General features: G+C 48.2%; 1 protein-coding gene across 1 annotated transcript in view; it reads right to left on the minus strand.

Moving 5' to 3' along the window:
- Positions 1 to 3,042: 3,042 nt before the first annotated feature.
- Positions 3,043 to 27,356, minus strand: part of LOC144134533 (endothelin-converting enzyme-like 1) — a 49,094-nt gene continuing 24,780 nt past the window's right edge. The window contains exons 11-15 of the mRNA XM_077667441.1: positions 13,428 to 13,727; positions 12,532 to 12,729; positions 10,320 to 10,549; positions 5,406 to 5,549; positions 3,043 to 3,396 (exon numbers count right to left, since the gene is read on the minus strand). Of these exons, the coding sequence (XP_077523567.1) occupies positions 3,043 to 3,396; positions 5,406 to 5,549; positions 10,320 to 10,549; positions 12,532 to 12,729; positions 13,428 to 13,727 (1,226 nt within the window). The remainder of the gene's footprint in view (positions 3,397 to 5,405; positions 5,550 to 10,319; positions 10,550 to 12,531; positions 12,730 to 13,427; positions 13,728 to 27,356) is intronic.

Consider the following 27,356-nt stretch of genomic DNA (forward strand, 5'->3'; position numbering starts at 1 on the left):
AGTCAGAGGAACAAACCACAACGGTAGAACCCACATATGCAGAAATACTAAATTACCACAGAGGAAGGAGACTGACGTATCCTCCACCACACCCGTTGCTGACACAGCACGAGGCAGTGGGATGGCGAAGATTACAAACAGGTACCTTTACAAACCTACACACACTACATAAGATGTATCCAGGACAATACATTGACAAATGCACGTGGTGCAGGGCAACCCCCACGCTATATCATATTACATGGGAATGCAGACACAACTATGCATTCCATAAACTATAAAAGCCCAGTGCGGAACAGTGGGAGGGCCTGCTCACCAGCAGCGAGCTGGCGGTCCAGAGAGGACTCGTGCAGCACGCAAGCGAGGTGGCAAAGCTCAGCGGGGCCCTGGAATGAGGGCACCGACCATTGGAACTCGGAAGATGAAGACGTCCGGAATCCGCTAAACCCATAGAAACGAAAATAAAGTTTTATTCATTCATTCATTCATGAGGCTTCCACACCTGGCAGAGCTTAAAGTACATAATTGGAAGACAGCGTGTGAAGCACGTGGCCCTGCAGAGTTGACCCCTGGTCGTAGCAGGTGGTAGCGTCCTGCGTTAACATCCTGAACGGGTTCAGGAACGCCAGGAAGTCCACGGTGCGAAGCCGTAGAACTCAAGCTCACCGGAGCACTAGCCGGCGTCGCTCTCTTCCAGCCGAAGCGTCCCTGACCCGCCGGAGCCTCCGCTTCTCTGTTCTTTCCCCCGTGCATCGCTCTTCCTACCTTTTTTTCCTTTCTTCCTTCACGGGTGATGCGAACGAGCCATTTTTGAACTTTCAGAGCCATGCGTCACATGGTGGCAGCCAAGAGAAAAGGAAGCGCTTCTCTCGAATTCCTGGTAATGGCAACCGACAAACGACCAGAATAGCCGCCATGCGCGCTCGCCCGATTTCGAGCACCACCGCCGCCGATGTGGGAACTACAGGGGTTACTTTGGGTCAGCTCCATTCGGGCTTGACGAGGGTTTTTCCCACTTAGACCCCGCATGTATCTCGCGTCTGCCCTCAAGTACACGACAAGGGGTGATGTCGCAAGCATTAGGGCGCATCCATTTTGCATCCCCGCCACGGCTGATGTGCGACCTACAGAGGTGTCGTTCGGGCCGCCCCCTTTCGGCTAGCAGAGATTTTCTCCTCCATAGAGCTCATATATATGTCTCATCTTCCCTCAGGTACCCGGCTAGGTATTAATGAGGGCTGGATGTGATCATGTGGGCTAAGCGACCCTCGCGGCGCCGATACTGGACACTTGTAGGATCAACCGGAGCAAGCAAAATTGAGGCTTCCCCACTAATTCCGTTTGGTTTATGATTTATGGGGGGTTTAACGTCTTAAAGGGACTCAAGCTTTGAGGGACGCCATTTTGAAGGGCTCCGGAGATTTCGACCACCTGGGGTTCTTTAACGTGCACTCACATCGCACAGTGCACGGGCCTCTGGAATTTCGCCTGCATCGAAATTCGACCGCCGCGGCCGGGGTCGAACATGCGACTTTTGGGCCAGCAGCCGAGCGCCATAACCACTCAGCCACCGCGGCGGCGTACTTATTCCGTACAGGGGGCCGACGTAGGTACAGGGATACTGCCCCCAGCCCCCCATTCAGATGTGAAACTCACAGCGGCCTCACACTGTGCTACTTGGGATGATTTGACATTTTCGCCTAGTGTATACTGCATGACAGCTTTCGCTTTCCAATGTTGTTGTTATCCTGTCAAAAGATGGCACATACCCACACTGGAGGATTGGCCTAGAATCGGGTGGCTATTAATCTGTACACTGTTAATAAAATAATAAAAAAGAAAAGCCCGCGGTAACGCAACACCGGAGTATTGTTCCTCAAATTTCAAAAGAAACAAGCTTTCACGCGCTTGAAAGGACGCACAGATGCATATATCAGCGTTCCCGCGTGCTATAACACTTTGTAAGTCTCTCTGATCGTATTACTAACACTCGCGACTCACACTTACTAACACTCGCGATTCACACTCAGGAACGGAATCAATAGATATCAATAAATTTCTTATTTTGGATGAATTGTGTTGCATTGTATATTTTCTACTAATTGTACCGTATATTTCGCACCACCACCAATATATCACTTTTACCAGTTCCATAATTTCGCTTCCATGCTTCTACATATGTTGCTTTGCTCATTCGCCACGTAATGCAATGCCACAGCGTGCTGGAGCCTGTGAAGCATTGGCAGATTTACTAGCGCCACTGATTCATCCGTTCTCCGCCAGAGCTGTGCTATCCAAACACCTCGTTTACAGTTTATGAGCGACTACGGCACACGAAGTACTGTCTGGGCTAAAAGACGTATGCGTCGTTTTCGTATGTAAATCACAAGCACCCGCATTGCACTGCTGCACTGATGCTAAATATACATCCAGGTCAGAGTCAATCGCCTCTCCTGTACCCTGCGATGGGCATTTATAGCACAGCAGATTTATTCATGCGATCAGCGATTTCCCCACAGTGTCAGCAGGATTATTTCGTTAGCATTTTCAGGGAGTTCCTATTCCTAATATCAGTTCTTAGTTCCTGTTTGATCAAGGCGGATTATCACCCAGAGCAAGGACACAACGAGAGCGCTGGCTCCAAACTGATTTATTTCGCGTTTGAACTGTATCTTATACGTGATGCACCTAGCATGTCCAAAATCGAAGCACGAAAGTGCAGTCTAGAATTCGCAACCACCCCTTACAAAAATTTTTTGACAGTCTATAGACTGTTCATGCACTAATGTTTATAATGTCTAGCGATTTTCTGTAAACAAACCCCAGAGAACAGTCTACAGACAACCTATAGATTTATGGCCATACAGTTTTAGTAGACTTTCGCCTACAGGCAGTCTATAGACTATGAATATACAAAAATGCATATCTATAAGAAGTCTATAGGCTGTATATAGACCATTTTATAAGGGGCAGCAGAGACAGCTTTAACTTCAGAGACAATGCAAAACGGTCAGTTTTCCATCAAGTCTCTTGCCCACCACTCTACCAGAAATCACACCTTTTCGCTGGATTCATCATGTCCCCAGGTCTGCACCCGAATGTCTGGGCAAACTCGGGCATATTTATGAGAGGCACGAGGCAGCGGGACCGACCGTGCCAGTAGAGGCTTCCGGAACGCCGCCGTTGGTTAACTTTATCAGCGTTGCACCACTTTAAGCAGTGCGCCACAAAGAAGGTCTGATCGGGGGTGAGTCCCACATCCGCCACGTTCAAACCGCGCTGCTCCAAGGGCAGTCGTTGAAACGCGTCGTACGTCAACAACAATCCCGTGAAGTCGGCGAATCCTTCCGAGTCTATCTTGTCGTCCATGGCCCTCGCCCGTGCGTCAGACTCCGTCTGCTCGCGCGGGTGAGTTTACGCATGAATTAGTCATCATCATCAGCAGCAGCAGCCTGACTACAACCAGTGCAGGGGAAACGCCTCTCTCAACTCTCTCCTGTGTACCCTGTACTTTGCAAGCCGCGGCCACCCAATGTCCGTAGACTTCTTAATCTCATCCGCCCAGCTAACCTTCTGCCGCCCCCTGGTACGCTTGCCTCGAAGTTCAAAAACAGCCTTTTTTAAATAAAAAGAAACTCTTAAAAGCTAAAAAATGTCCAGGAAATGAAATGTAGGTATTGCCATCACATATCGTTCCCGCAAGCAAGCTGCGGTGACGTCAGTTAAACTTTTGGAGCTGATCTCTCAGGCCAGGGTACGCCGCCATTCACTTGCAAACGGTGATCCCGGGATTTCTTTTGGACTTGAAGTCGAGAGCTTGTATTTAGTGTTGGAAAATTATTTCATCAAAATTTTCAGCAGTAATTTTATGTTGTGCTCCTCAGCAAACATTCGCATACACAGAATAAGCTAAAGATAACTTTTTTCTACATAACTCCTCGCGATTTGGAAGGATCGTTTCAATGAGTTAGCAGCCAAACTTTCGTTATATCCGAGGTTGACACAGTAAAGTTCGTTATATCCGAGGTGGTATCCTTAGGTTCTTATATCCTAGATCAACACGCTAAATTAGTTACATGTCACGTTCAGGCTCGAACGGTTGCTACATCCGACGTGGCATACCTAGGTTCGTTGTATACAAAAGGACACACAACCCGCCTTGGTGGCTCAGTGGTTGTGGCGCTCGGCTGCTGACCCGAAAGACGCCGTTCGATCCCGGCCGCGGCGGCTGAATTTCAATGGAGGCGAAATTCACGATTTCCGTGTACTGTGTGATGTCAGTGCACATTAAAGAACCGCAGGTGGTCGAAATTTCCGGAGCCCTTCACTACGGCGTCTCTTATGGCCTGAGTCGCTTTGGGACGTTAAGCCCCCATAACCCATAACCCACAAGGTGACACACGTCTCTTATATCCGATGTTAGCTGACAAAAGTTTGTTATATCCCATGTGGCACATTAGGTTGGGTATGTCCGAGCGTAACGCGCTGATGTTCGTTTTATCCGAGGTGGCATAACAAGGTTCGTTATACGCGAGGTTGTCACACCAAACTTTGCTCGCGATATCTTACGTGGCATTCAAAAGTTCGTTTATCTAAAGTAGTATACTGAGTTGTTATTAGTAACTATATATGGCACACCCACCACGGTAGCCCACCTGACACTGGCTACTGACGGACGGCGGACGCCATTTGAGCTTGTACTAACCCTAACTTTAAGCCATAAATAAAATTCATTAAATTCCATGAAATTGTATTAAGCGACAATTTAAGAGGTCCTGTAGTGGATGGCTCCGTAATAATTTCGATCACCTGGAGATCTTTAACGTGCTCCGACATCACACAGCACAGGGGCGCCTCAGCGTTTCGCCTCCATCGAAACGCGGCCGCCGTGATCGGATTCGAACCCGGGTACGCCGGTTCTGTAGCCGAGCGCCCGAACCACTCAGCCACCACGGCGGGTAATCCCTTCCTTTTCGGCGCGATTCAGGTGTCCGCCGATATGTGAGACTCACTGCGCCATTTCCTTTCCCCAAAAACCAAAATCTACCTCTTTAAGTAAAGTAAATTTTCTAATATTGTCCCAATATTTCCCACTACCAACCTTCCTATTTCTGAAGATATTGCATTATCACCTATCTTACTGGTCTACCCTGAGAGCTTTCCTCGTGTAAATAACACCTCTGCACTGTCCAGGACGTACCGATTCCTCAGAAATATCCCTGGACATATTCGACCGAGACAATGGAACAGCGCAGACATGGGAAAGTGAGATGAACGATCGTCCTGGTGTGCGCCCTGTTCAAATATGGCTTATGTTAAAACATCTAGCCCGTAGCAGCACAATTGTGAAATTTCACTGAACTGATGCGCCCTGTGCACGTTGCATCGGTGTCAGGATTCCCTACCTCTTGGTAGGAGCGCCGGAGGCAGAGCACCTTCCTTTCATACTCCATCATGGTGCTCGTACCTTGGAACTTCAGCTCACGGCCTGTGGAGTCCATAGCGATGGCACTGACGTCGAAGGCGTGCATGATCTCGTGGCCGGCGATCTGCAGACGTCGTTGACGTGGCCAGATTAATGTCTTATGAAGCTAAGAAATACACTCATGATTCACAACAGCGCAGCAAACACGGACAAAAAGGAGACCAGAAAAAAACAAGCGCTGGACACACTAATACCGCGGTATTGTCTGCTAAGGCCGTTCTTTTTCGGTATAAGAAGCAATTGCCTAGAGAGATAATGCCAGCCTATTGCCTGCATAATTCTGGAGACACTTGCGTCAGTCGGCTTTCAGTAGTGGTGTCACAAAGTGAACTAGATTTCCTCAAGGGTGCTTATGTTGATTGATAGCGCGATTAAGGACGCGTCCAGTGTTATCTTCCTCTAGCCAGTGTGTTGTTTTTCTTGGACGCGTGCGCATTAGTTCGCCGCTTAAATGACGGTTCCGTTTGTGTTTGCTTTTTTTGTAAGATTCAAAGATGTATATATTCTTCCCTTCCCGTGATCTAAATTTGGTTTGGTTTATGAGGCTTAACGGCCCAAATCGACTCAGGCTTCGAGGGACGCCGTAGTGAAGGGCTCAGGAAATTTCGACCACCGGGGGTTCTTTAACATGCACTGGCATCGCACAGTACACGGGCCTCTAGAATTTCGCCTGCATAGAAATTCCGCTGACGCGGCCGGGATCGAACCCGCGTCTTTCAGGTCAGGAGCCGAGCGCGCACTATATACAACCATCGATCAGTCAGCACGGCGGCGAAAGGAAAGGGGCGCGCAAATAAAAAATACAATAAAGTAAGTGCTCATTAAGCAGGAAAAAGAAGGCGATAAATAAAACTGCGCGGAGAGACACAGAGAGTAGAGACCTAGCTACGTCCGCCGAGGCGGACAGGAACGACCTTTTCCTTTCTCTGCAATGAGAGAGGGCTCGCTGATGCGGCAGAAGTAATTTGAACGGTTTCAGTATATCTTTGGTAAGGCCGCCACTCTTCGTGATCACTGAGCTGCTCTCAAAGAATGGCAGGCAGCCGCAGTCCCTGCAGTGACACCATTAAGGCGTCCGCCACGGTACCTCTGAATCACTCTTTCCTTAGCTTGAGCGCCAGAACAAAGTGGAAACGGGGCAGTTTTCTGCCTATATGTAACATATGAACATAACAGCTGTTATTTTATTAGTCCATATGTCCCATCTGAGAAGGTACGACCCAGCCCAAAATGAATGCTCTATTGAAAACGATAGTTCGTTGCGTTGTTAACAGCATCAAAATTAGCATGTTATAATTCTAAAATTGCATTTACATGGCTTGCGGTTACGTTAACGTTAAACTTAAATTTGAAAATCAGTTCTACGATTATGCAGGAGCGACATGAACTGAATTATAAGGTCTGCATTAATTAATTAGTGCTGAAAAACAGAGCTTTGAGAAGCGAGTGTTAGAAGAACCAGTAACAGTATGGGTTGGCCATTATGATTAATGGCGCAACCTATTTAAGTGAACTTGAATAAAGAATAAGCACTGACGCCATGGATAGAAAATCGCGAACTACAAGGCGATTCGCATGAATGCATAAAATCGCGCACTATAAGCTGACTGCATGAACGCATGAATGGCCTTCATTAAATAGTTGGCGTCGTACTCCATGCAGCTGATGCTTTATCCGCCCGTTCCATCAGCCACGAAATGTCCAACAATGGAAGCGTAGCTGCAAAATCACCTAGTAACGCTATAAGAACGCCTTGAGCGCGTGACGTTTTAATAGCACAATAAATTTTTCACGAATAAAACTACAGTCAGAATGGTGGTGAATTGCTGCATAGCAAAAAATCAAGGATCAGGTGTCCTGTGCTGTGAACCTCAACGAGTGAGCGAAACAGTAAAAGGCACTTGCGGACGCATCGTTTAAGCGCTATCCTATTTCGTCTGGAATATATTCCACCTGACCTGGTTGAAAAAAATAAATAAAACAAAACTGCGGAAAAATCCAGATTGGCAGCTGCCTTTTTTCAAATAGAACAAACTTGCAGCCAAAAGTTGTAGGCTATGGGTTTACCATTCCAAGGGCTGCCCAGGATGCCCTATGGGGGCAGCGTACGTCGATGGGGGAGTTAATTTTTGGGAATTGTTCCTCTTCAAGACAAAATAAAAAGAACAACTTGCGGCAATGAGACAGCGGTATAATGGTTTAACTTAACGCGACGCAAAGATTAAGCCGCTTTGATGCTTGTGAGTGAAGAAAATCAATTCCTCCAGTGACAGAAAGGAGCGCCGGGCAAGTTTTCGAGGTATCGACCGCCATCCCTTGCCTCCCTTTGGCGCCGTCACTGAAACACAGCCACTGATTTCCCTTTGAAAGATTAAAAATAATTATCCATTCGTTTTTTGCATCTTCATTGGGAGCCAAGCGGTGATGCATTTAAAAAAATGGGATACTTATGTGACAACGCCATAAAAAACAGCGCGACTGTACTGTCGGCACCGACGTCGCGCTGTTTCTGCTCCAGGAATCTACGGCAGCGCCGCGCCGCGGCAACCGCTTCTAAAGCATCACGGGGAGAGCTCCGCTATTCCCACTACAAAACACTCTACAACACTGTAGCTGAGGTGCACCATGCGTCGAGGCCGGCCGCCTAACCTGCACTACCACACTCCTGATGACGTCACCGGCAAACACTGGCTGCTCCCGTGAATAGCCAGTGGGTTCGGTTGACGTCTTAATATTTACGGCAGGTACATCTTGACGTCACTCTACACAGGTGGAAATGCCGAGTGGCTCCTCCTAAAACATTCAAACCCAAATTAAGTTCCACTCAACTCCCGCCACTGAAACTTTCTAGAACGCATTTCTTTAGGGCCGATGAAACAAACCATGTCGTTTTCGTGAGTTCGTAATTTCGTGTCTGTACCCCTTCAAGCGTTTATAGCACAGATCGAAGTATTTACTTCAGAATAAAAGAGTAAATTAAGCTTTACCTATAAAGATAAATGATTCATTGTAGTGTTAATGCTTGCCTTTTTAAAATCATTAACAAAATTTTCGTCCCTCTACAAATTGTCCTTAGTTCTGCATTCCGTTCTCCAAATTTGAATTCTGGGAAAATTTTCAAATATCTCGAAGAATTTCATTTCATGAAGGGGGTTTAACGTCCGAAAGCAACGTCAGGATGAGAGACGCCGTAGTGAAGGGCTCCGGAAATTTCGACCACCTGGGGTTCCTTAACGTGCACTGGCGTCGCACATTACACGGGCCTATAGAGTTTCGCCTCCATCGAAATTCGAGCGCCACTGCAGGGATCGAACCCACGTCTTTCAAAAGACCTCAAAGAAGTAAAGGGAAATGTCACTTCGTTCTCGGCTTGACTGCAGGCATGAAGTTACTTATTCGGCATCATATGATAACAGATATGCGCGCTAAGGGTTTTCACAACGAAGCACTGGGGGATTTCTCTCAAGCAGTAGACAGTGATCGCCTCAAAATGTCAGATATTTATTCTCATACATGAACATATATTCATCAACTTGTCTGTCTAGAAAATAAGAGCCATAAATATTATGGGATTAAACAGATTTCCTTCACTCTCAGCAAGTAATTGCTTAAAATTTGTTGTTTAGTTGAGATATAATAACGTGACTCATTAATTAAAACTGTAAAGCAACCCAAGATAGGTTATCGTTATGCGGAGTCCGATGTAAGGCAAGCTGTTGAAGGGAAATTTTTTTGCATTAAAATCCTGCCCAAGTATTAATTTTTATCGCCTCAAAGTACTTTGCTTCAGTCTGGTTCTCTCGTACAATTCTTCGAGAAAGGAGGGCACAGTAGGAAAAAAAAGTAAAAATATGTCGATACTGTGAAGGTGCCATTCTGAGGTCACCAAGCAACGCACATTTCAGACTCATATCTTTGGCTCCAGCAGGGAAGGATGATTATTTTCAGAGCATAGAAGCGTATGTTCTACATGAATTGTGAAATAAAGTGCCCTAAATGAACTCCTTTCAATGCGGACGCACTAAATGGCGCATGGGCCATATAGTCCCGGCGATGGTATTCAGCAGCATTGATCCGAAACCACAATGATTTCCCCATGATCTCGCATTGTTTCACCAGTGGTCCAAAGATGCTAATGGGTGATAATAGGCAATGAAGCAGACATTAGTCGTGGCAGTAGTAGTTAGTAACAGTTAATCAAAATGATATTTAGTGAGAGTGATAGTGGTATAGCTATGAAATTATTTTCTTTTTCTATTTGGGAGACAATAGAAAGTTTTATTGGATATGATAAACGACATTATTAACTAATTATGAGGGTCATAGACAATGGCAGTAATAAAGGTCTTTAAGGCGCGGTAAAGACCTTCACGGCAAATGTCTTTAGGTTGAAGGCATTTCAGTGAAAATACTTTATGGTAAAAGCCTTTACAGTACAGGACTTCAGGTCAAATGCATTCGTGGCAAAAGCCATTAGGTCATGGGAGGCTTTCGGATACACAGCACGTAAGAACCTCAAGTGCCCACCACATTTCTTTATGGACAGATTTAAACCATCATCATCATCATCACCCTGACTACGCACACTGCAGGGCAAAGGCCTCTTCTATGTCTCTCCAGTTAACCCCGTCCTTTGCCAGCTGTGACCACCCTATGCCTGTGAACTTCCTAATCTCATCCGCCCACCTAACCCCTCTGACATACCATGAAGTGGATTCAGTCTCTGTGCAACGTAGCTCGTAATTCAGATTGGCTCTCATTGGGATATTGAACATATTTACTTAGGTCTGGTCATGCGGTTATCTGGAATCACGAAGGCGCTCTCAGGGCGTACCTGACCGAAGCCACCATAGTTAAACGAAGGCGGACCGTTATTGATGTACACCGGCGGAAGCAGAATGCCAGCAAATGCAGTGATGGTGTGCCTCTGCGGTTGATAGTGTGCAATGGCTTCGTCAAGATTGATGTTATTGATGCCGACCCCTCGGACGCTGAGCTCCATGAGGACGCGGAGTGACTGCAGGTACGCATCCAAGAAAGTCGCTCCGACATCCGGCAAATCAGCTGGGAACGACAGGAGAGAAAGATTATGAGCTCCAATGCGAAACCCCTTCCCTGTCGTCTTTCCCCCTCCATTTTTTAATTTATTCTATTTTCTGTATTATTTGTTTATTTTGTTTTTATTATTCCTCACTTCTATCTTAAAGTTCACCGTTTGTTTATTTTCTATTTTGTTTTCTGTATTTTTACTTGGTTATTTTTATTTTTTATTTTTGTACTTTTTGCATTTTCTAATCCTTGGTTTTTATTTCCTTACTATATGTTACTTAAGAACTGCTGAATAATGAACTGTTTTTTTGCTTTATTTACTATACAGCTTATGAATGACAGTTCGTCCCGACTATACTTCCGTCCACAAACTTTCGCCGACAACTTCCGTTCACGCCGCTCATGAGCAGAGAAACGCTCACGCCTTAATGACGCTCGTGCACATTTGGTACAAGTTGCTAATATGCAAATACCGGTAACAGAACAAATTCACCATGGATCATACTATTTGACGCGACAAATCTGCGTTAGCAGTTTTGGCTGTACATTTCGTTCTGACGTTGATTGCGTTCCCATTGCGCCTGTGAATCTCATTTATATAGTCACTTTTTCGTTTAGAAGTGGCGTACACTTCTGGCGGGTGGAGGCTTTGGACGGTGAAGATGAGTGGATAGATGTATTCGGTATCCGCCGCGGTGGCTCAGTGGTTAGAGCACTTGACACCCGGAGTACCCGGGTTTGAACCCAAGCGCGGCGACCGCGTACCGTTGGAGGCGAAACGCAAAGGCGCCCGTGTGCTGTGCTATATCAGTGCACGATAAAGATCCCTAGGTGGTCGAAATTCCGGAGCCCTCCAATACGGTACCTCTTTCTTCCTTTCCTCTCTCAGTCCCCCTTTTATTCCTTCCCTTACGGCGCGCGCGGTTCGGGTGTCCGCCGAGATGCGAGACAGATTCTGCGCCGTCTCCTTCACAAAAAAAAAAAAAACAATTTTCTCGCATTGGGTGCTATATCATACAGAGCACAAACTTGTACAGAAAATAAAGTTTTTTTAATCTCCGTTACTGGCCCAGAATTCTGCTTTATCGTGAAATAGTATGGGAATTTGTTAAATGCTTATACACGCCTGATTTTTGCGCTGGCCAAGCGCTGAACTTTGTATACTCGTGGAACCTGTATACTTCTTTGAAGTCCATCCTTAATTATGCAATAGTCAGTATTATTCAACACCTTCTAGAATAAATTGTGTTTATAGAATAAATACTGTGTGGGTAAGATGCCTGCGCATTACAGGATGGGAAATTTCTTTACTTGCAAAGTGAGACCAAAGTGGTCACCGGAGATTCTGGGTATATTTCGAGCTACCGCCTCGCTGAGAGCCGCTTTAGACACCCGGTTACTCTACTGCGGCAACCCGCATTGGAGTAATGCGATAGCAATGACGCCTCCTCGATCAATTTATTGATCGATGATCGATTGATTGATCTATGATTGGGTGATTGATCTATAATCGGGTGATCTGCGCGTAATTACTTAATTTTGTTTAACCGATCTAATTCATCAATATTATTATTCATTTATCATATTTACGTGTGAAATGTGTTCACTACTTCCATTAATCATTGAGTGATTGTATTTCGATTAACTCCGATGATTCCCTCGTTTCATCTCAGTACCCATTTCGTGTTTTCAAATTTGGCGCTACGCCTTGCCCTGGCTATGCCCATTTTTTGGACATTTTTTGCTTTAATTAAGAAATCAACTTATCGACATAATTCTTTTTTCGACATCAACCTCACATCATCCGCTTTCGGTTACAACTGCTGCGGACACGACCTCTCCGACATAGTCTAGTAAAGCTAGTAATACTAAGAGTCGACTCTTCATTCAGTGAATCAATCGTTCGACTAATGGACTAGTCAAACTGGCTAAGAAGTGAACCTATTACGAAGAAGTACTCAGTAGTCGAGCTGCTCCGCGGAAAGTTTGTTGCTCACCATACAAGGCCTCCACAGCGGCCTCGGAGGAGATCGCATCTGGGTAGCCCACGATAATGCCGAAGTTTTCAGCCTTTACTATGGTGATGTTCTTCAGAGGCGCCCTTATCCAATCCGTCGTCCGCAGCTTCCGCAGAAGGGATGACCGCACGTTCAGCAAAACTTGCCGGGCCGACGAGAGTGCTTGCCCAGGAACGACTGTGAAGAGAAGTGTGCGCACAGAATGAGTCCAGCCAGCGTGTGACGGTCGAGGTTATGCAATGAAGCATTAAGTAGATATCTATGGGTATTGTGTTCAGGTGAGTTTCGGCAAATGGCAATTTCGCAAAGGCGCCCTCTATCACCGAATGGTGCTGTAACGCACTGTGAGACTACATTGGTTGGTAGAGAGCTCCCGGCCCCAGTTCCGGCTTTTCAGCCCTGCTGACTGGCATTTATGATACACCAGAGTTCAAGATCTTTGGGCGGCGAGGTAGTGTCTCACACCCACTCCTCAGGACGACAGTCTTTTGATAGGTGAAGCAAGTGCTGTACTGTACTGCTCAAAAGCGCATACCTTGTGGCCTCAGAATTTCCAACGTGAAGATATATTAGGGATTCTGTCTGTATATTCTTCGAATTCCTTGTAACATTCCATTACTCTACGACAAGGATGTCGTCTGGTTCAGGAGCGATATGATGAGAAGCAAACACATAAGGCATGCGTCACATCTTCACTTTGCAGAATAATAACGATAATGTTGTATATATTACGTTTAGTTGAAAAATAAACAGTGCTCTGTGCTCTCCTGCAAAAGAAGCAACCGTTGATTTCACAAATCTCGACATCGAGGCATCTACACTCAAACCACCGTCCATTCTCGCTCCTTTTATAAAATAAAAGTAGAAATACGCACACTTCTCGAAGTATCGTCTTTGGACGGCCGCTGCCATGATGGAGGCGGCTGTTACGTAGCAAAATTGACGGACACCATCTTGCCCGTGTCCATACATAGCTGCTTTCCTGGCCAATTCACGGCCGTGGGAAAACTCCAACAGCCGGCAAATAAGGCTCCAAGCAATCTGAATGTGAGAGTCTTCCAAGTCCATGAGGCGGGTGTCCATGAAGAGGACGACGATTTTCGTCGCGTTTTTCCACAGCCACAGAGAATTCCGAGGTGTCAGAGTGTAGTTCGGTATCAGCCCCTGCCACTGGGCTGGAAAGGAGACACGCAGTGACAACGCGACTCAGTTTTCTGCAGTACAACACCTGTGCGTCGTGTTGCTGCTCAGCACACAATGATAGCTACTGGTAGCGCACTCCGATTGTACGGGTCTGTCTGCTCCCGACTGCATTACGGTAGTCCCATCGCTTGGTACTGCGCCCTTCAAAGCAAAGATCGCTATTAATTGAACTACAGACACGCACACTCAAAACCCTGGGTGAAACTCCTGGCGAAATGCATTCCCTAAGAGTGCCGAAAGAAGGGCCTGTTTGTTTTATCGCTACTATCTTCATAGTGTAATGCTTCCTTCCTTTTTTGCATATTTTCACGAATAACACGGATGACCGCTCCATACACTTGCGAAGCCCTATATCCATGGTAGCATTTCATTGGTATTTTTGGCATTCGTTGCTTCGACGCGATCTTAGCCTCGATTGTGTATTCTGTGGTTGTTTTTGATTGGTGCGCTATTTTTGAACTGTTGCCGCAAATTCCGCACGATGAATTTCGTAAAAACCTGGCTTGCAAGCACTAGAGGGGAATTATGCAATAAAAACGAACTTTGGTTGCGTATGTTAATTCATGCAAGACAATAACTATAGCCGTCTCGAGAACACACTTTCGCGCCGCATATATTCAGATATTCAGAACGTGTTCTGTCTCCTTTGTGTTGTTTACTAGTTGCAGCTGCTGATATTGCGTCGAGATGGGTACGAAGGAAATAAAAATAATGAAATATAGCCAAGCAACCTCAGCGTTGAAGAATTCCAGGTGGTCGAAATTATTCCAGTGTCTCTCCACCTCGGCGCCCCTTTATCTTGCTTCTTTCATTCATACCTTGGCCCCTTCCTTCACGGCGTAGTTGAGGTGTACACCGAGAAGTGAGGCATATATTGCGCAATTTACTTTCCTAAAAACCACAATTTTTCATTCATGAGTATTCAGCTCACTTTTTCGCTTACAACAAACGAATAGATGCATGATTTCCTAACTTCACCAATAATTCGAAGGAGCGAAAGCAGCGTTCTCACATGGGAATTATTGGTGTCCTCTTGTGGGCTTAAGTTTGAAATATTGGTTTTCTCTTATGTTGCTAACGCTTTCAGAAACACCCACCAAATTATTTTGCTGGATTGATATAGGCATACGTATTGACACTTATATGTTCAATGCCCGGCACGAATACAAGCGAAAGTGAACCTGCATATAAATATTGCAAAAGAAGACACGATTTTGTCCATGGAAACTTAAACTAATATAAACTTAAAGACGTAAACACCCTGGCAGTTTATTGACGCTCAAACAGTGTTATGTGCAAAGACACACCATTGGTGTCAAAAGTATGAAGTTTTAATAAAATAATAATAAAAAGGGCGGAAAAGATTTTTGATAGCCTCGGCATCTGCCATCGTTACTGAAGCACCTGAGCTGGGGCAGCGGAAATAAAGGATAGCAGGCAGAATGGAGAAAAGAAATGAAAGAGGTGAGGGGACAGGAAGATAGTATAAAGGGAGAGGTTAATGCACAAAAACTATTTACAAGACAGGAAATGTGTACAGGTTGTGCGCGTGATTCCTTCAAAAGGGAGATGAACATTTGCTGCCGTATACTCTTTATAATGACCAGAACAACATTTCTCCTCGCATTTTCTTCATTGCAATACATCTATTAGTGGATTTTTACGTGAAAAAGCAACAGCACTGGAAACAAATTGCCATATAGAGAAGAGCACCAAATTATTTTGAGTCTCGGGAGTGTTTTCATTAAAATGAAAAAGGTATGTTGTTGCTAGTGGCTATTTCTTAATAGTATAACAATGAAACGAAAAGATGTTGCTAGCCGCGTCATATGCCATCGAGACTTGAAGCACCTGAGCTGCGGCTAGCGGGGATAAAGGGACCGGTAGAGGGAAAGAAAGGGGGGAGCCATAGTAAGAAAGGATAGCGGTAGGGCGGCAATACACACTATGAACAAATACAGAATAGGGAATAAATGAGGTCGGTGGTGGTAAACCTTAATAAATATTGAACCATATCTTAAACTATTCTGGGGTTGGCTCTTGGTCGGGTGAAGTGGCCGGCAGTCGGTGACGTCCGGCGGCTTCCAAAGCCCAGCCCACCAGCTGCTTTTGGAAAGCTGGGTCGGAGCTGGACACCGCGACCTCCCATCGTTCGAGGTCAGTGAGTTGCCACTCTGATGGCGGCTGGAACTCGGAGCATATATATAGTATGTGATGGAAATCAGCTCTTGGGGCTCCGCATAGGGTACACTCTGGAGAGAACAGCCCTGGGTGCATTAGTGCTAAAAGGGCGGGGGAGAGAAACGTGCGAGATTGTAGCTGGCGCCACGTCACCTGCTCTAATTTATTGAGTGATTTGTGAGGCGGAGGATACTGGAGTCGTTGCTCTCTGTAGTGGAGTGAAATTTCGTGGTATGTCACCATTCGGTCACGGGCGCGCCCTGGCTCGGCGGCTTGCCCTGCTCGGTTGACGTACGCTCGAGCGGTGCCATGGGCAGCTTCGTTGCCTGGATGGCCCGCATGCGAGGGGACCCATATGAGTTGAATGGGCCTAGTGGGGGGCTGAGAGGAGTTGAGAATTTTACGGGCGACGGCATGCGTCCGCCCTTTTGCGAAGTTTCTGATCGTGGTTTTTGAGTCACTAAATACGAGTGTGGCAGTGGTGGAGGAGATCGCAAGAGCAATTGTTGCTTCTTCGGCTTCTAGCGACGTGTCCGTTAATACCGATGCAGCTGCTATAGGTGAAAGATTGTGGACGATTGCGGAAATGGCAAACGCCGGCTGAGTGGTGTATGCAGCGGCACACAAGCACACGCACGCACACACGCGCGCACACACGCACGTACACGCGCACACGCACACGCGCGCACGCACGCACGCACGCACGCACACGCACACACGCACGCACACACGCACGCGCGCACGCACGCACACGCATGCACACGCACACACACGCACACACACGCACACACACGCACACACACGCACACACACACACGCACGCACACACACGCACGCACACACACGCACGCACACGCGCACGCACACGCGCGCACACACCGTATTTATTCGGGTAAGGCCGCACTCGTGTAGGCACCAAATATAGCGTCAGACTGTCTGGGTTATTAAAGTAGTTTCTTTCCACTTTCGGTTCAGTGCCGAAAGAACAAGAAAGTGGAATTGCAAAAAATGACAGTTCGAAGTGTTCGTCGCACTTTAATAAGCTGAGTTCGCAAGTTTCAACGGAGTTTTTGCGGCACATACGAACTGTGGATTCCATGCTCATATCGATAAAATTTTTATCGAGCCTGTAATGCAGCCAAACTCAAGCATATGATCTTATTAATAATTAAGAATCATTTACTGCTGCTTATCTATACTCTAAAAATCACACGAAAGGTGTCACAACGTGAAGAAGCCGCTTTGCTTTATAGAGACGCACGTTATGGAATCGGCATCACCACCTCGTCCGCCATGCCGCACTGCCGCCGCGCCAGCTATAGGAGCTGGAATGACCGAATATATGTTTAGTACGAAGAGGCTGCTGCCCTTGCGTGTGCGGGGTAAGAGTTCTACTAAGAGTCCGTCTATGTCATCAAGCTCTAAAGTGTGCTCAAGTGCGGTAAAGTTACGGTGAACGAGTGTCGCTACTCGCGTTCTTGGCAGCACGCTGGTTGACTCATGAACTGTGTACTTTCGAAGCTGGACATTACAGAGTTTCTTGCAATGCCATGACGGTAGGTATCTCGTCTGCTGGGAGGTTTTCGAGGTGAAGTTGCAGGTTGTCGCGCTTCTCTCGGAAGCTTCTACAATTCCACTGCCACACTCGAATGCAGCTATGTTGTGCGGCCATGTTGGTGGATGGCTGACGGGTCTATGAGATTTGGGCCGTTGGCTGGGTGATGAATTGTCTTTGTATGTGGGGCTGAATTTGTGCCATAGAGGCTTCATGTGCGCCTTGACGTCGCTCGAGGGCAGTCATCCGGCCTGCAATGTTTGCCATCCATGCTGCAGTATTAGTGCGAAGGGCGTTCATGTTCTGTTCGAGGCTTTGAATTATCGAGGTTAGCTGAGTGAGCGCAGCTGTGTCTACCGAGTTGTGGGGGTCATTTTCAGCTTGCGCCTTGCGCTTAACTGGGGGTTTGCGAGTAGGTGACGCAGTGCGTGAGAAGCAGGTGAAGGCAGGGGAATGAGTGAGTTGCTTGGGTGTGATGGTTTGTATTGCGTTGGGGGGGACCGAATTCTTTGTAGGCTGTTCTCGCCTGAGAAGTAGCTGTAATTGTTGGCGGAGCTCTGCAATTTCTAAACCTTGCTGTCGGAGTTGTGCTCTGAGCTCTTGATTATCTTTAGCGAGCGAGGGAGAGATCCCGGCTTCCAGCTCACCCGTGTGTCCATGGGCTGGGTCCCGGTAGTGGCGTGAAGGAGGCGGACCGGCTCCTGCGCTGGCTTTTCTGTGAGACGGACCTGAAACCGGTTCTGGAGTTGGTACCGAAGCCGGCTGCGTGATGATCGGGACTGCTGAGTCGTGCTCTTGGTGGATGAAGACCCGGTGGGATTGTCTGTGGTGGTTGTAGCTTTGGTGTTGGATTTCGGGTTGCCAGTCAGGTTGAACCGGACTTTTTTTTGGACCCCGTGAAGTGGGAGCCACCGCAAAAGATACATTCGGAGTCGCACGTGGCAGTGTAAGTTTCCGGATGGGTGCTGCCGCATCTGTGACATCGGTTGCTGACAGCTTGCGGGCAGACGTCCGACCGGTGGCCCTGTCTCCAGCAGTTAAAACAGGCCTCTACCTTGGCTTTGAAGGAGTGGCAGTTATAGAAGGCTCCGTAGAAGTTGAGCTGCTTGGGAACCTCCTTGGTTTTGACGAAGGTGATCAGGATTGATTTAGTGCGGCCCAAAGGGCGCGCATCTGCTATTGTGTAGGATCGGCTAGGGATTAGTGCGACGAGGTCGTTGAAAATCTCTTCTTGGGTTTGGTTGTAGATTGCATTGCACAGAATTCCACGTACGGCACCGTCGGGCGTGGCGATGTAAGCCTTTACCGGGAATTGCTTGTCGTTGAGTTGGAGCGTCTGCAGCTGCACGTAGTTCTTGGTACGTACCTCGGCAGGTGTGCTGACTGTGAATTAGTTATTGTGTGGGTAAACTCTGAGTCGGTCGTGCTGCCGGGCGTCATGGTAGTTGAGCATTAAAGCCGCACACACAATAGGCAGCAGCGCGCCGCCGTTACATTGTCTAAGATCAAATCCACTACCAGGTCGGCAAATTACTTTCAGGTCCGTAGCCGGGAGTTTTGGTAGTGGAGCATGACGTTTAAGTGTTGGAGAAATAGTCTTGCATTGATTGGGCAACGCCAACGTGACCGGGTCGGCGGATGGATGAGCTTGGGAGGCCTCCTTCAGAGCCGGATTCGAAGTGGCTAGGGTGGGGAAGACCACATTGCGGGCTTGGATTGCACTCGACCAACGCGGGTCGTTAGCGAAGTCTTCGGGGTTGATTTCTTCGCCTTCTACACTGTAGGCCATCATTGCTTAGGTCAATACGTAGGCGAGGTGAGTCTAGACGCGCCGGTGGCCGTAGGCCTAACCGGCGCCTGCAGTGGCGGGGGCCCTTGTGCTAGGCACAAAGCGAGGCTTAGCGTTCCGCTCCTGGCTTGGTGCGGTAGAGTCTTTTTCGGGCAAAAATGGTCGGAATTGCACCGAAAATGGTGGGAACGGGTGTCCAACGCCTTCACTGACCGATTATCGGTGATATCAGTTCATTTCACGTCGAGAATCTGCTGTCCCGAGTAAAAATCCATTGAGCCGAGGTGAGGTGCGTCCGCTCTCTCTCTGCCGTCCACCTGGCGGTCCGAAATAAATGAGGATGCTGTGCCGTGCAGGACATGAAAAATGAAAACTGGTCTTTGAGGAAAGAAAATGACGCAGCAACTGTTTCACTTATTCACAAAATCTACCTGTAAAGAATAAAAGGCGCTGCGAAACACTCCTTGAACGGATGCTGGTTACTCTTCAGGTGGATTCTTTGTCACATAGATGCTGACTCAAAAAAAATTACAAGAATCGATGTATAGGAACGGGAGGTATGAAATGAAGAAATTTCAAAACAAAAGCAAACGAAATGCTGCCCTCAGCTCGATTTTCGCGCACCTTCTCTACCCGCCGCTGTGGCTCAGTGGTTAGTGCGCTCGACTACTGATCCGGAGTTCCCTGGTTCGAACCCGACCGTGGCGGCTGCGTTTTTATTGAGGAAAAGCGCTAAGGCACCCGTGTGCTGTGCGATGTCAGGGCACGTTAAAGATCCCTAGGAGGTCGAAATTATTCCGGAGCCCTCCACTACGGCACCTCTTTCTTCCTTTAGTCTTTCAATCCCTCCTTTATCCTTTCCCTTACGGCGCGGTTCAGGTTTCCAACGATATACGAGACAGATACTGCGCAAAAGGGAACACTGACAAGTGACGTTCCCTTTCTTATGGATCCGAACGTGATCCGAACAGGAGCCGAACTCCAGCGCGAGATACTGCGACGGTGTGACGGCCTGCGCAAGATAAGACTCATTTAGCATAGCGCGTACCGCTACCACTACTGCTCACCGCCTACCATGGCCCGTCGCTCCTGGCGCTACGCCTTGCCCGTTGGACAATTTATGTAAAAGAAATGACGCCTGTCTCACATATCTTGGTGGACACCAGAACCGGGCCGCAAGGAAAAGAAAATGAAATGAAAAATTGCCGACGGCCTAGCTCTGTTAGGCCAGGATATACGTAGCGAATGCACCGAGACTTCTGCATCGGAAGAGTGCATTCACTAGATGAGCGGAATTGAAGCGAAAAAGAAGCGAAACTGCAGGCTGCCGCAACGTGCGTACAAAAATATGTTAGAGACAGGGGCTTAGCTTGCTTGACAGAAAAATCAGTACTACTAAGTGTCTGGCAAGGTAAACTCAACCGATCAGTAGCGGGAACAGGAGAACTAAAATTAATGTTTATCTAGAAGGGCAAACCATACCGGAAAGAACAACCATCAGAATATTAGGGACGAGGATACAACTCAACCAAATGTGGCGCCCTGAACGACTTCAGCACCCATAGCACACTCTGGGGGTACGTGCGAGAAGAGAAGCGCGGCCGCAAGCTAGCGGAACTTGGGTCCACGCTGGGCCTGACCCATCAGGCCGACCCTGCGCATCTAACGCGGGTTGGTAACTCCGCGACTCGGGACATGCGTCCTGACCTTACTTTCACCAAAAACATAAGACACGCAGAATGGGCCAACACCGAGGAAACCGTCGGCAGTGACCACTGCATACTCAACACCAGCGTCAGAACCAAACCACCGCCAAGATCGCAAGCCAAAGCCCGCCTGCCGGACTGGACAAAGTTCCGGCAAACCTACACTAATACGGCTCCTATTCACGAACAAGGCTACCACGCGTGCTCACAAGAATTGGCTACACACCTGCGTTCGGTAGAAACTCAAGTTCAACTATCGGAGGCCACTCCGGAGGTGGACAACCACCTCCTGCACCTCTTGGAGGCGCGGCATAGCCTCGTCCGCAGATGGCGCCTCCAAAAACATAATCGTAAACTCAAACTTTGCATCGCCGAGATCACCCAGCGAGCGGCTGAGTACGCGACCCTGCTCGGCGACTCGAATTGTGTGGACCGGTGCAGAACGGCCGCTAGACATATGTCTAGCCGGAGCACTTGGCGTCTCTTTCGCGCCTTGATCGATCCAACTAAAACAAGAGCAGAGACACAAGAACACCTCTAACGGGCTATCCATAGCTTCGACGGAGATACCACAAAATTAGCATGGAAACAACGCGATCAATACCTCTGCATCCAACACGACCCCCGAGGGCCAGCGTACTCGTATGCAGGTTCCGAGAACGCGAAACTGGATCAACCGTTCAGGCTTCACGACCTGAAGGCGGCCTTGGGTAAAATGAAACGAGGAACGGCGCCGAGAAGAGAAAAAATAAGTGAAATTACTTGCCAACCTTCCCGACCCGGCCTACGAGGGGCTCCTCGCACACAAACTCAATCTGGCTAAGTGAGGCACTCCTCCCAGTCGAATGCAAGACCGCCCTGGTCACCTTCATTCCTAATATGATAATAATAATAATTGAATTTTGGGCAAAGGAAACAGCGCAGTATCTGTCTCATATATCGTTGGACACCTGAACCGCGCGTGAGGGAAGGGATAATGGAGGGAGTGAGAGAAGAAACGAAGAGGTGCCGTAGTGGAGGGCTCCAAAATAATTTCGACCACCTGGGGGTCTTTGACGTGCACTGACTACGCACAGCACACGGGCGCCTTAGCGTTTTTCCTCCATAAAAACGCAGCCGCCGCGGTCGGGTTCGAACCCGGGAACTCCGGATCAGTAGTCGAGCGCCCTAATCACTGAGCCACCGCGGCGGGGCTGCTGTGCCGTGCATGACATGAAAAATGAAAACTGGTTTTTGAGGAAAGAAAATGACGCAGCAACTGTTTCACTTATTCACAAAATCTACCTGTGAAGAATCAAAGGTGCTGCGAAACATTGCTTGAACGGATGCTGGTCACTCTTCAGGTGGATTCTTTATGCCACATAGATGCTGACTCAAAAAGAATTACAAGAATCGATGTATAGGAACGGGAGGTACTAAATGAAGAAATTCAACACACAAGCAAACGAAATGCTGCCCTCAGCTCGATTTTCGCGCACTTTCTCTACCCGCCGCGGTGGATCAGTGGTTAGTGCGCTCGACTACTGATCCGGAGTTCCCGGGTTCGAACCCCACCGTGGCGGCTGCGTTTTTATGGAGGAAAAGCGTTAAGCCACCCGTGTGCTGTGCGATGTCAGGGCACGTTAAAGATCCCCAGGAGGTCGAAATTATTCCGGAGCCCTCCACTACGGCACCTCTTCCTTTCGTCTTTCACTCCCTCCTTTATCATTTACCTTACGGCGCGGTTCAGGTGTCCAACGATATACGAGACAGATATTATTATTATTATTATTATTATTATTATTATTATTATTATTATTATTATTATTATTATTATTATTATTATTATTATTATTATTGTTGTTGTTATCACCTTCCCATTCCCATTTCACTGTCCCAATGACGACACTTCGGGGGACCAATCAAAACAGCCTATCTGAGCAAGTCGCGAAAGTCTGAACTCCATGGTTGCCTGTTCCCTGTAACTCGTACCTGTCAGCAGCATTTGCATGGTTGCAACCACCATGTGAACGCCCAGCTGATCCAGCGATGCTTCATCGTCACGTCGACGGCGCAGAAGGGAACACTGACAAGTGACGTTCCCTTATTAATCTGAACGCGATTCGAACAGGAGCCGAACTCCAGCGCGAGATACTGCGACGGTGTGACGGCCTGCGCAAGATAAGACACATTTAGCATAGCGCGTACCGCTAACACTACTGCTCACCGCCTACCATGGCCCGTCGCTCCTGGCGCTACGCCTTACCCGTTGGACAATTTATGTAAATGAAATGACGCCTTCACCTTCACCAAAAACATAAGACACGCAAAATGGGCCAACACCGAGGAAACCGTCGGCAGTGACCACTGCGTACTCAACACCAGCGTCAGAACCAAACAACTGCCAAGATCGCAAGCCCAAGCCCGCCTACCGGACTGGACAAAGTTCCGGCAAACCTACACTAATACGGCTCCTATTCACGAACAAGGCTACCACGCGTGCTCACAAGAATTGGCTACACACCTGCGTTCGGTAGAAACTCAAGTTCAACTATCGGAGGCCACTCCGGAGGTGGACAACCACCTCCTGCACCTCTTGGAGGCGCGGCATAGCCTCGTCCGCAGATGGCGCCTCCAAAAACATAATCGTAAACTCAAACTTTGCATCGCCGAGATCACCCAGCGAGCGGCTGAGTACGCGACCCTGCTCGGCGACTCGAATTGTGTGGACCGGTGCAGAACGGCCGCTAGACATATGTCTAGCCGGAGCACTTGGCGTCTCTTTCGCGCCTTGATCGATCCAACTAAAACAAGAGCAGAGACACAAGAACATCTCCAACGGGCTATCCATAGCTTCGAAGGAGATACCACAAAATTTGCATGTAAACTACGCGATCAATACCTCTGCATCCAACACGACCCCCGAGGGCCAGCGTACTCGTATGCAGGTTCCGAGAACGCGAAACTGGATCAACCTTTCCGGCTCCACGACCTGAAGGCGGCCTTGAGTAAACGAGAAACGGTGCCGGGAAGGGAAAAAATAACTGAAATTACTTGCCAATCTTCCCGACCCGGCCTAGGAGGGGCTCCTCGCAAAAATAAACTCAATCTGGCTAGGTGAGGCACCCCTCCCAGTCGAATGCAAGACCGCCCTGGTCACCTTCGTTCCTAATAATAATATTAATAATAATAATAATAATAATAATAATAATAATAATAATAATAATAATAATAATAATAATAATAATAATAATAATATTAATAATAATAATAATAGGTTTTTGGGGAAAGGAAATAGCGAAGTATCTGTCTCATACTGCTCTATTTCCTTTGGACACCTGAACCGCGCCGTGAGGGAAGGGATAAAGAAGGGAGTGAAAGAAGAAACGAAGAGGTGCCGTAGTGGAGGGCTCCGGAATAATTTCGACCACCTGGGGATCTTTAACGTGCACCGACATCGCACACCACACGGGCGCCTTAGCGTTTTTCCTCCATAAAAACACAGCCGCCGCAGTCGGGTTCGAAACCGGGAACTCCGGATCGGTAGTCCAGCGCACTAACCACTGAGCCACCGCGGCGGGGACCTAAAGCCAGCAAAACCATAAACACGGACAACCTCCGCCCCATCTCCCTCATGTATAGGGGGAGCTGATGGAGACTGTGGTGCGAGACACGCTGTCGTGTTTTTGGAAAACCAAAATGTATTCGCAGACACCATGTTCGTGTTCTGCCCGCACCGGTCCGCGCAGGATGTCTTGCTTCAATTAGACCGCGAAATTCTGAATCCCGTCGAATACCCCCTAGTCACAAGGTAGTACTCGCCCTCGATTTGAAGGGGCCTTTAGACAATGTAACACACGACATAATTCTGACGCGCCTTTCCCAAACCAACTGTGGACATAACACGTTTCAGTTCATTATGCAATTTTTCTACTTCCATAATTGTATATCCGGATACAAAATGAAGAACACGGCCCCTACCAATTATGTACGAGAGGGTACCTCGCAGGGTGCGCACCTCTCATCTCTGCTACTCAATTTGGCGACGATGAAACTTCCGGCTCAGCTGGAAAGTGTAAGGGGTATAAAGCACGGGTTGTATGCCGACGACATCACCATCTGGGCTAAGCACGGATCGATAGGAGATATTGAAGCCAACCTGCTAGGAGATTGTGGACGCTTACGCCCGCAGCTGCGGCCTTGAATGCTTCCCGGCCAAGTCGGAATTTGTTCACATTGGACCCTAGCCGAAGTGCACTATTAAACTCGAATTATCCGTAGCGAGCGCACCCATCCCAGAACACGCTGAGATCAGAGTACTGGTTATCTTTATCAATAAACATCGCCTTGTCGAAACAACACTGACCAAAATGCGCAAGGTGGGGGACCATGTGGGCCGCATGATCCGCCGGGTTTCCAATAACCGCGGGGGGTTACGGTGCAAAGATGCCTTGCGGCTGGCGCACGCACTCGTAACCAGTCGAGTCTTGTACTCGACTCCTTACCTGCACCTTCGCAGATCTGACGACAAAGCTCTTCAGGTGGTTCTCCGTAAGATTTACCAGCGCGCTCTCGACCTCCCGGTAACCACGTCCAAGCAGCGCCTCCTGGGCCTGGGGATGGTCAACCCCTTCGAGAAGCGCACTTGACAAACCACAGCACAAGACTCTCAATGACGCCGTCGGGTCGCCGCCTGCTTGCCCGACTTCACATCCACCATCCAACACTGACGGAAGAGAGCGTGCGCATCCCAGAAATCTGGAGATACGCCCTGCACGTACGCTCTCTTTCGGCCAACATGACACGGGACGGCCATACTGCACGGCGCCTCGCGCGGGCGGGATCCTTGGCACGCTACTACGGTCACAAACACAGAGTTTTTTATGCGGACGTCACTGGCGCACACCATGGTGGTTGGTACACGGCCGCAGTCGTCCACCAAAAGACCGCAGGGAACAGCCTTACGCTCAAAGCACAAGACATTACCCATGCGAAAGAGGTGGCAGTCGGGATCGCCGCTGCCTATCAAGACTCGCGGGTCATCATTACCGACTCGCGACGGGCCTGCAGGATAATCGAAAAGCCCTGGATGGGCGCGCCCGAACACCAGCTACCGCCAAAGGGCGGCTGTCATGAGCAGCCCACCAAGAGTTTGTAAGCAACAGCCCCTGAGAGTTGCTTCGAAACAGCGCTTGAAGGGATGCCGGTTACATTTCAGACGGATTCTTTGTCACATAGATGCTGACTCAAAAAGAATTACGAGAATCGATGCATAGGAACGGGAGTTATTCAATGAAGCAGTTCCAAAACACAGGCAAACAAAATGCTGCCCTCAACTCGATTTTCGCGCATCTTCCGATTCCCATTTCGCTCTCCCAATGACGCCACTTAGTGCGACCAATCATAACAGCCTATCTTAGCACGTGGCGGAAGTTTGTACTCCATGTTTGCCTGTTCTCTGTAGCTCGTTCATGCCAAAGCTGGTGGCCTCGTTTGCACGGTTACAACAACCATGTGCACGCCCAGCTGAGTCAGCGATGCTTCATCATCACGTCGACGGCGCAGAAGGGAACACTGATCCGTGACGTTCCCTTACTTATGGATCCGAACTCGAGCGCGAGATACTGCGACGGTGTGACAGCCTGCGCAAGATATCAGACACATTTAGCAGAGCGCGTGCAGATAATGCTTTCGGCCAACCATCGCCCGTCGCTCCTAGCGCGCTGGTTGGACATGGCGAGCAAGGAGCGCGCGCTGTTGACGGACACGTAGCGCCAGCTGGCGCCGCCGCCCGGTGATCCTCCACAAGCTGACGATGCGCACTCCCTGCTAAATGTGAAACGTACGCATCTTTCCTTGGGACCGCAACGAACGCTTATAGAGTTCAATGGCTCGATCGCATCGATTCCGCAAAGCCGCTCTCAAATACATAGATAGTAGCCATAAGTGTGGAGTGCTAGGTCGTAGGATGTTTGCAGAGAGGCGCGAAGTCCTTCGATTCAAAAAGTAGCCAGAGCCTCTGGTGGTGTTTTGGTTTACTTGCTTTACAGCTGTTTTATCTAGGGCAAACAAGTTGGTTTTGTTAATGTAATATAAAACACAAAAACTTGACAAAACGGTTCTCAATTTATTAACGAAATTTGCAGTATTTACTCTGTCCAATCACCAAGCTCCCACTAAGTGATGTCATATGCTCTGCTAAACACCGCCACTGTATGGTGACACCGTCAGCGCCACGAATTTGTTTTTTCGAGCTAATTAAATTATTAAAATCCACAGTATACGCGGTACGACCGATGCTCATAGCTACACTATAACTTATTCTATGCAACCAACATGCAAAACAATGCACTGAAAATCTGTTTCGGGCCCCCCTTAAGGACCGCTCCAC

This window comes from Amblyomma americanum, chromosome 5 (genome assembly GCF_052857255.1).
Source record: "Amblyomma americanum isolate KBUSLIRL-KWMA chromosome 5, ASM5285725v1, whole genome shotgun sequence".
NCBI classification, from domain to species: domain Eukaryota; kingdom Metazoa; phylum Arthropoda; class Arachnida; order Ixodida; family Ixodidae; genus Amblyomma; species Amblyomma americanum.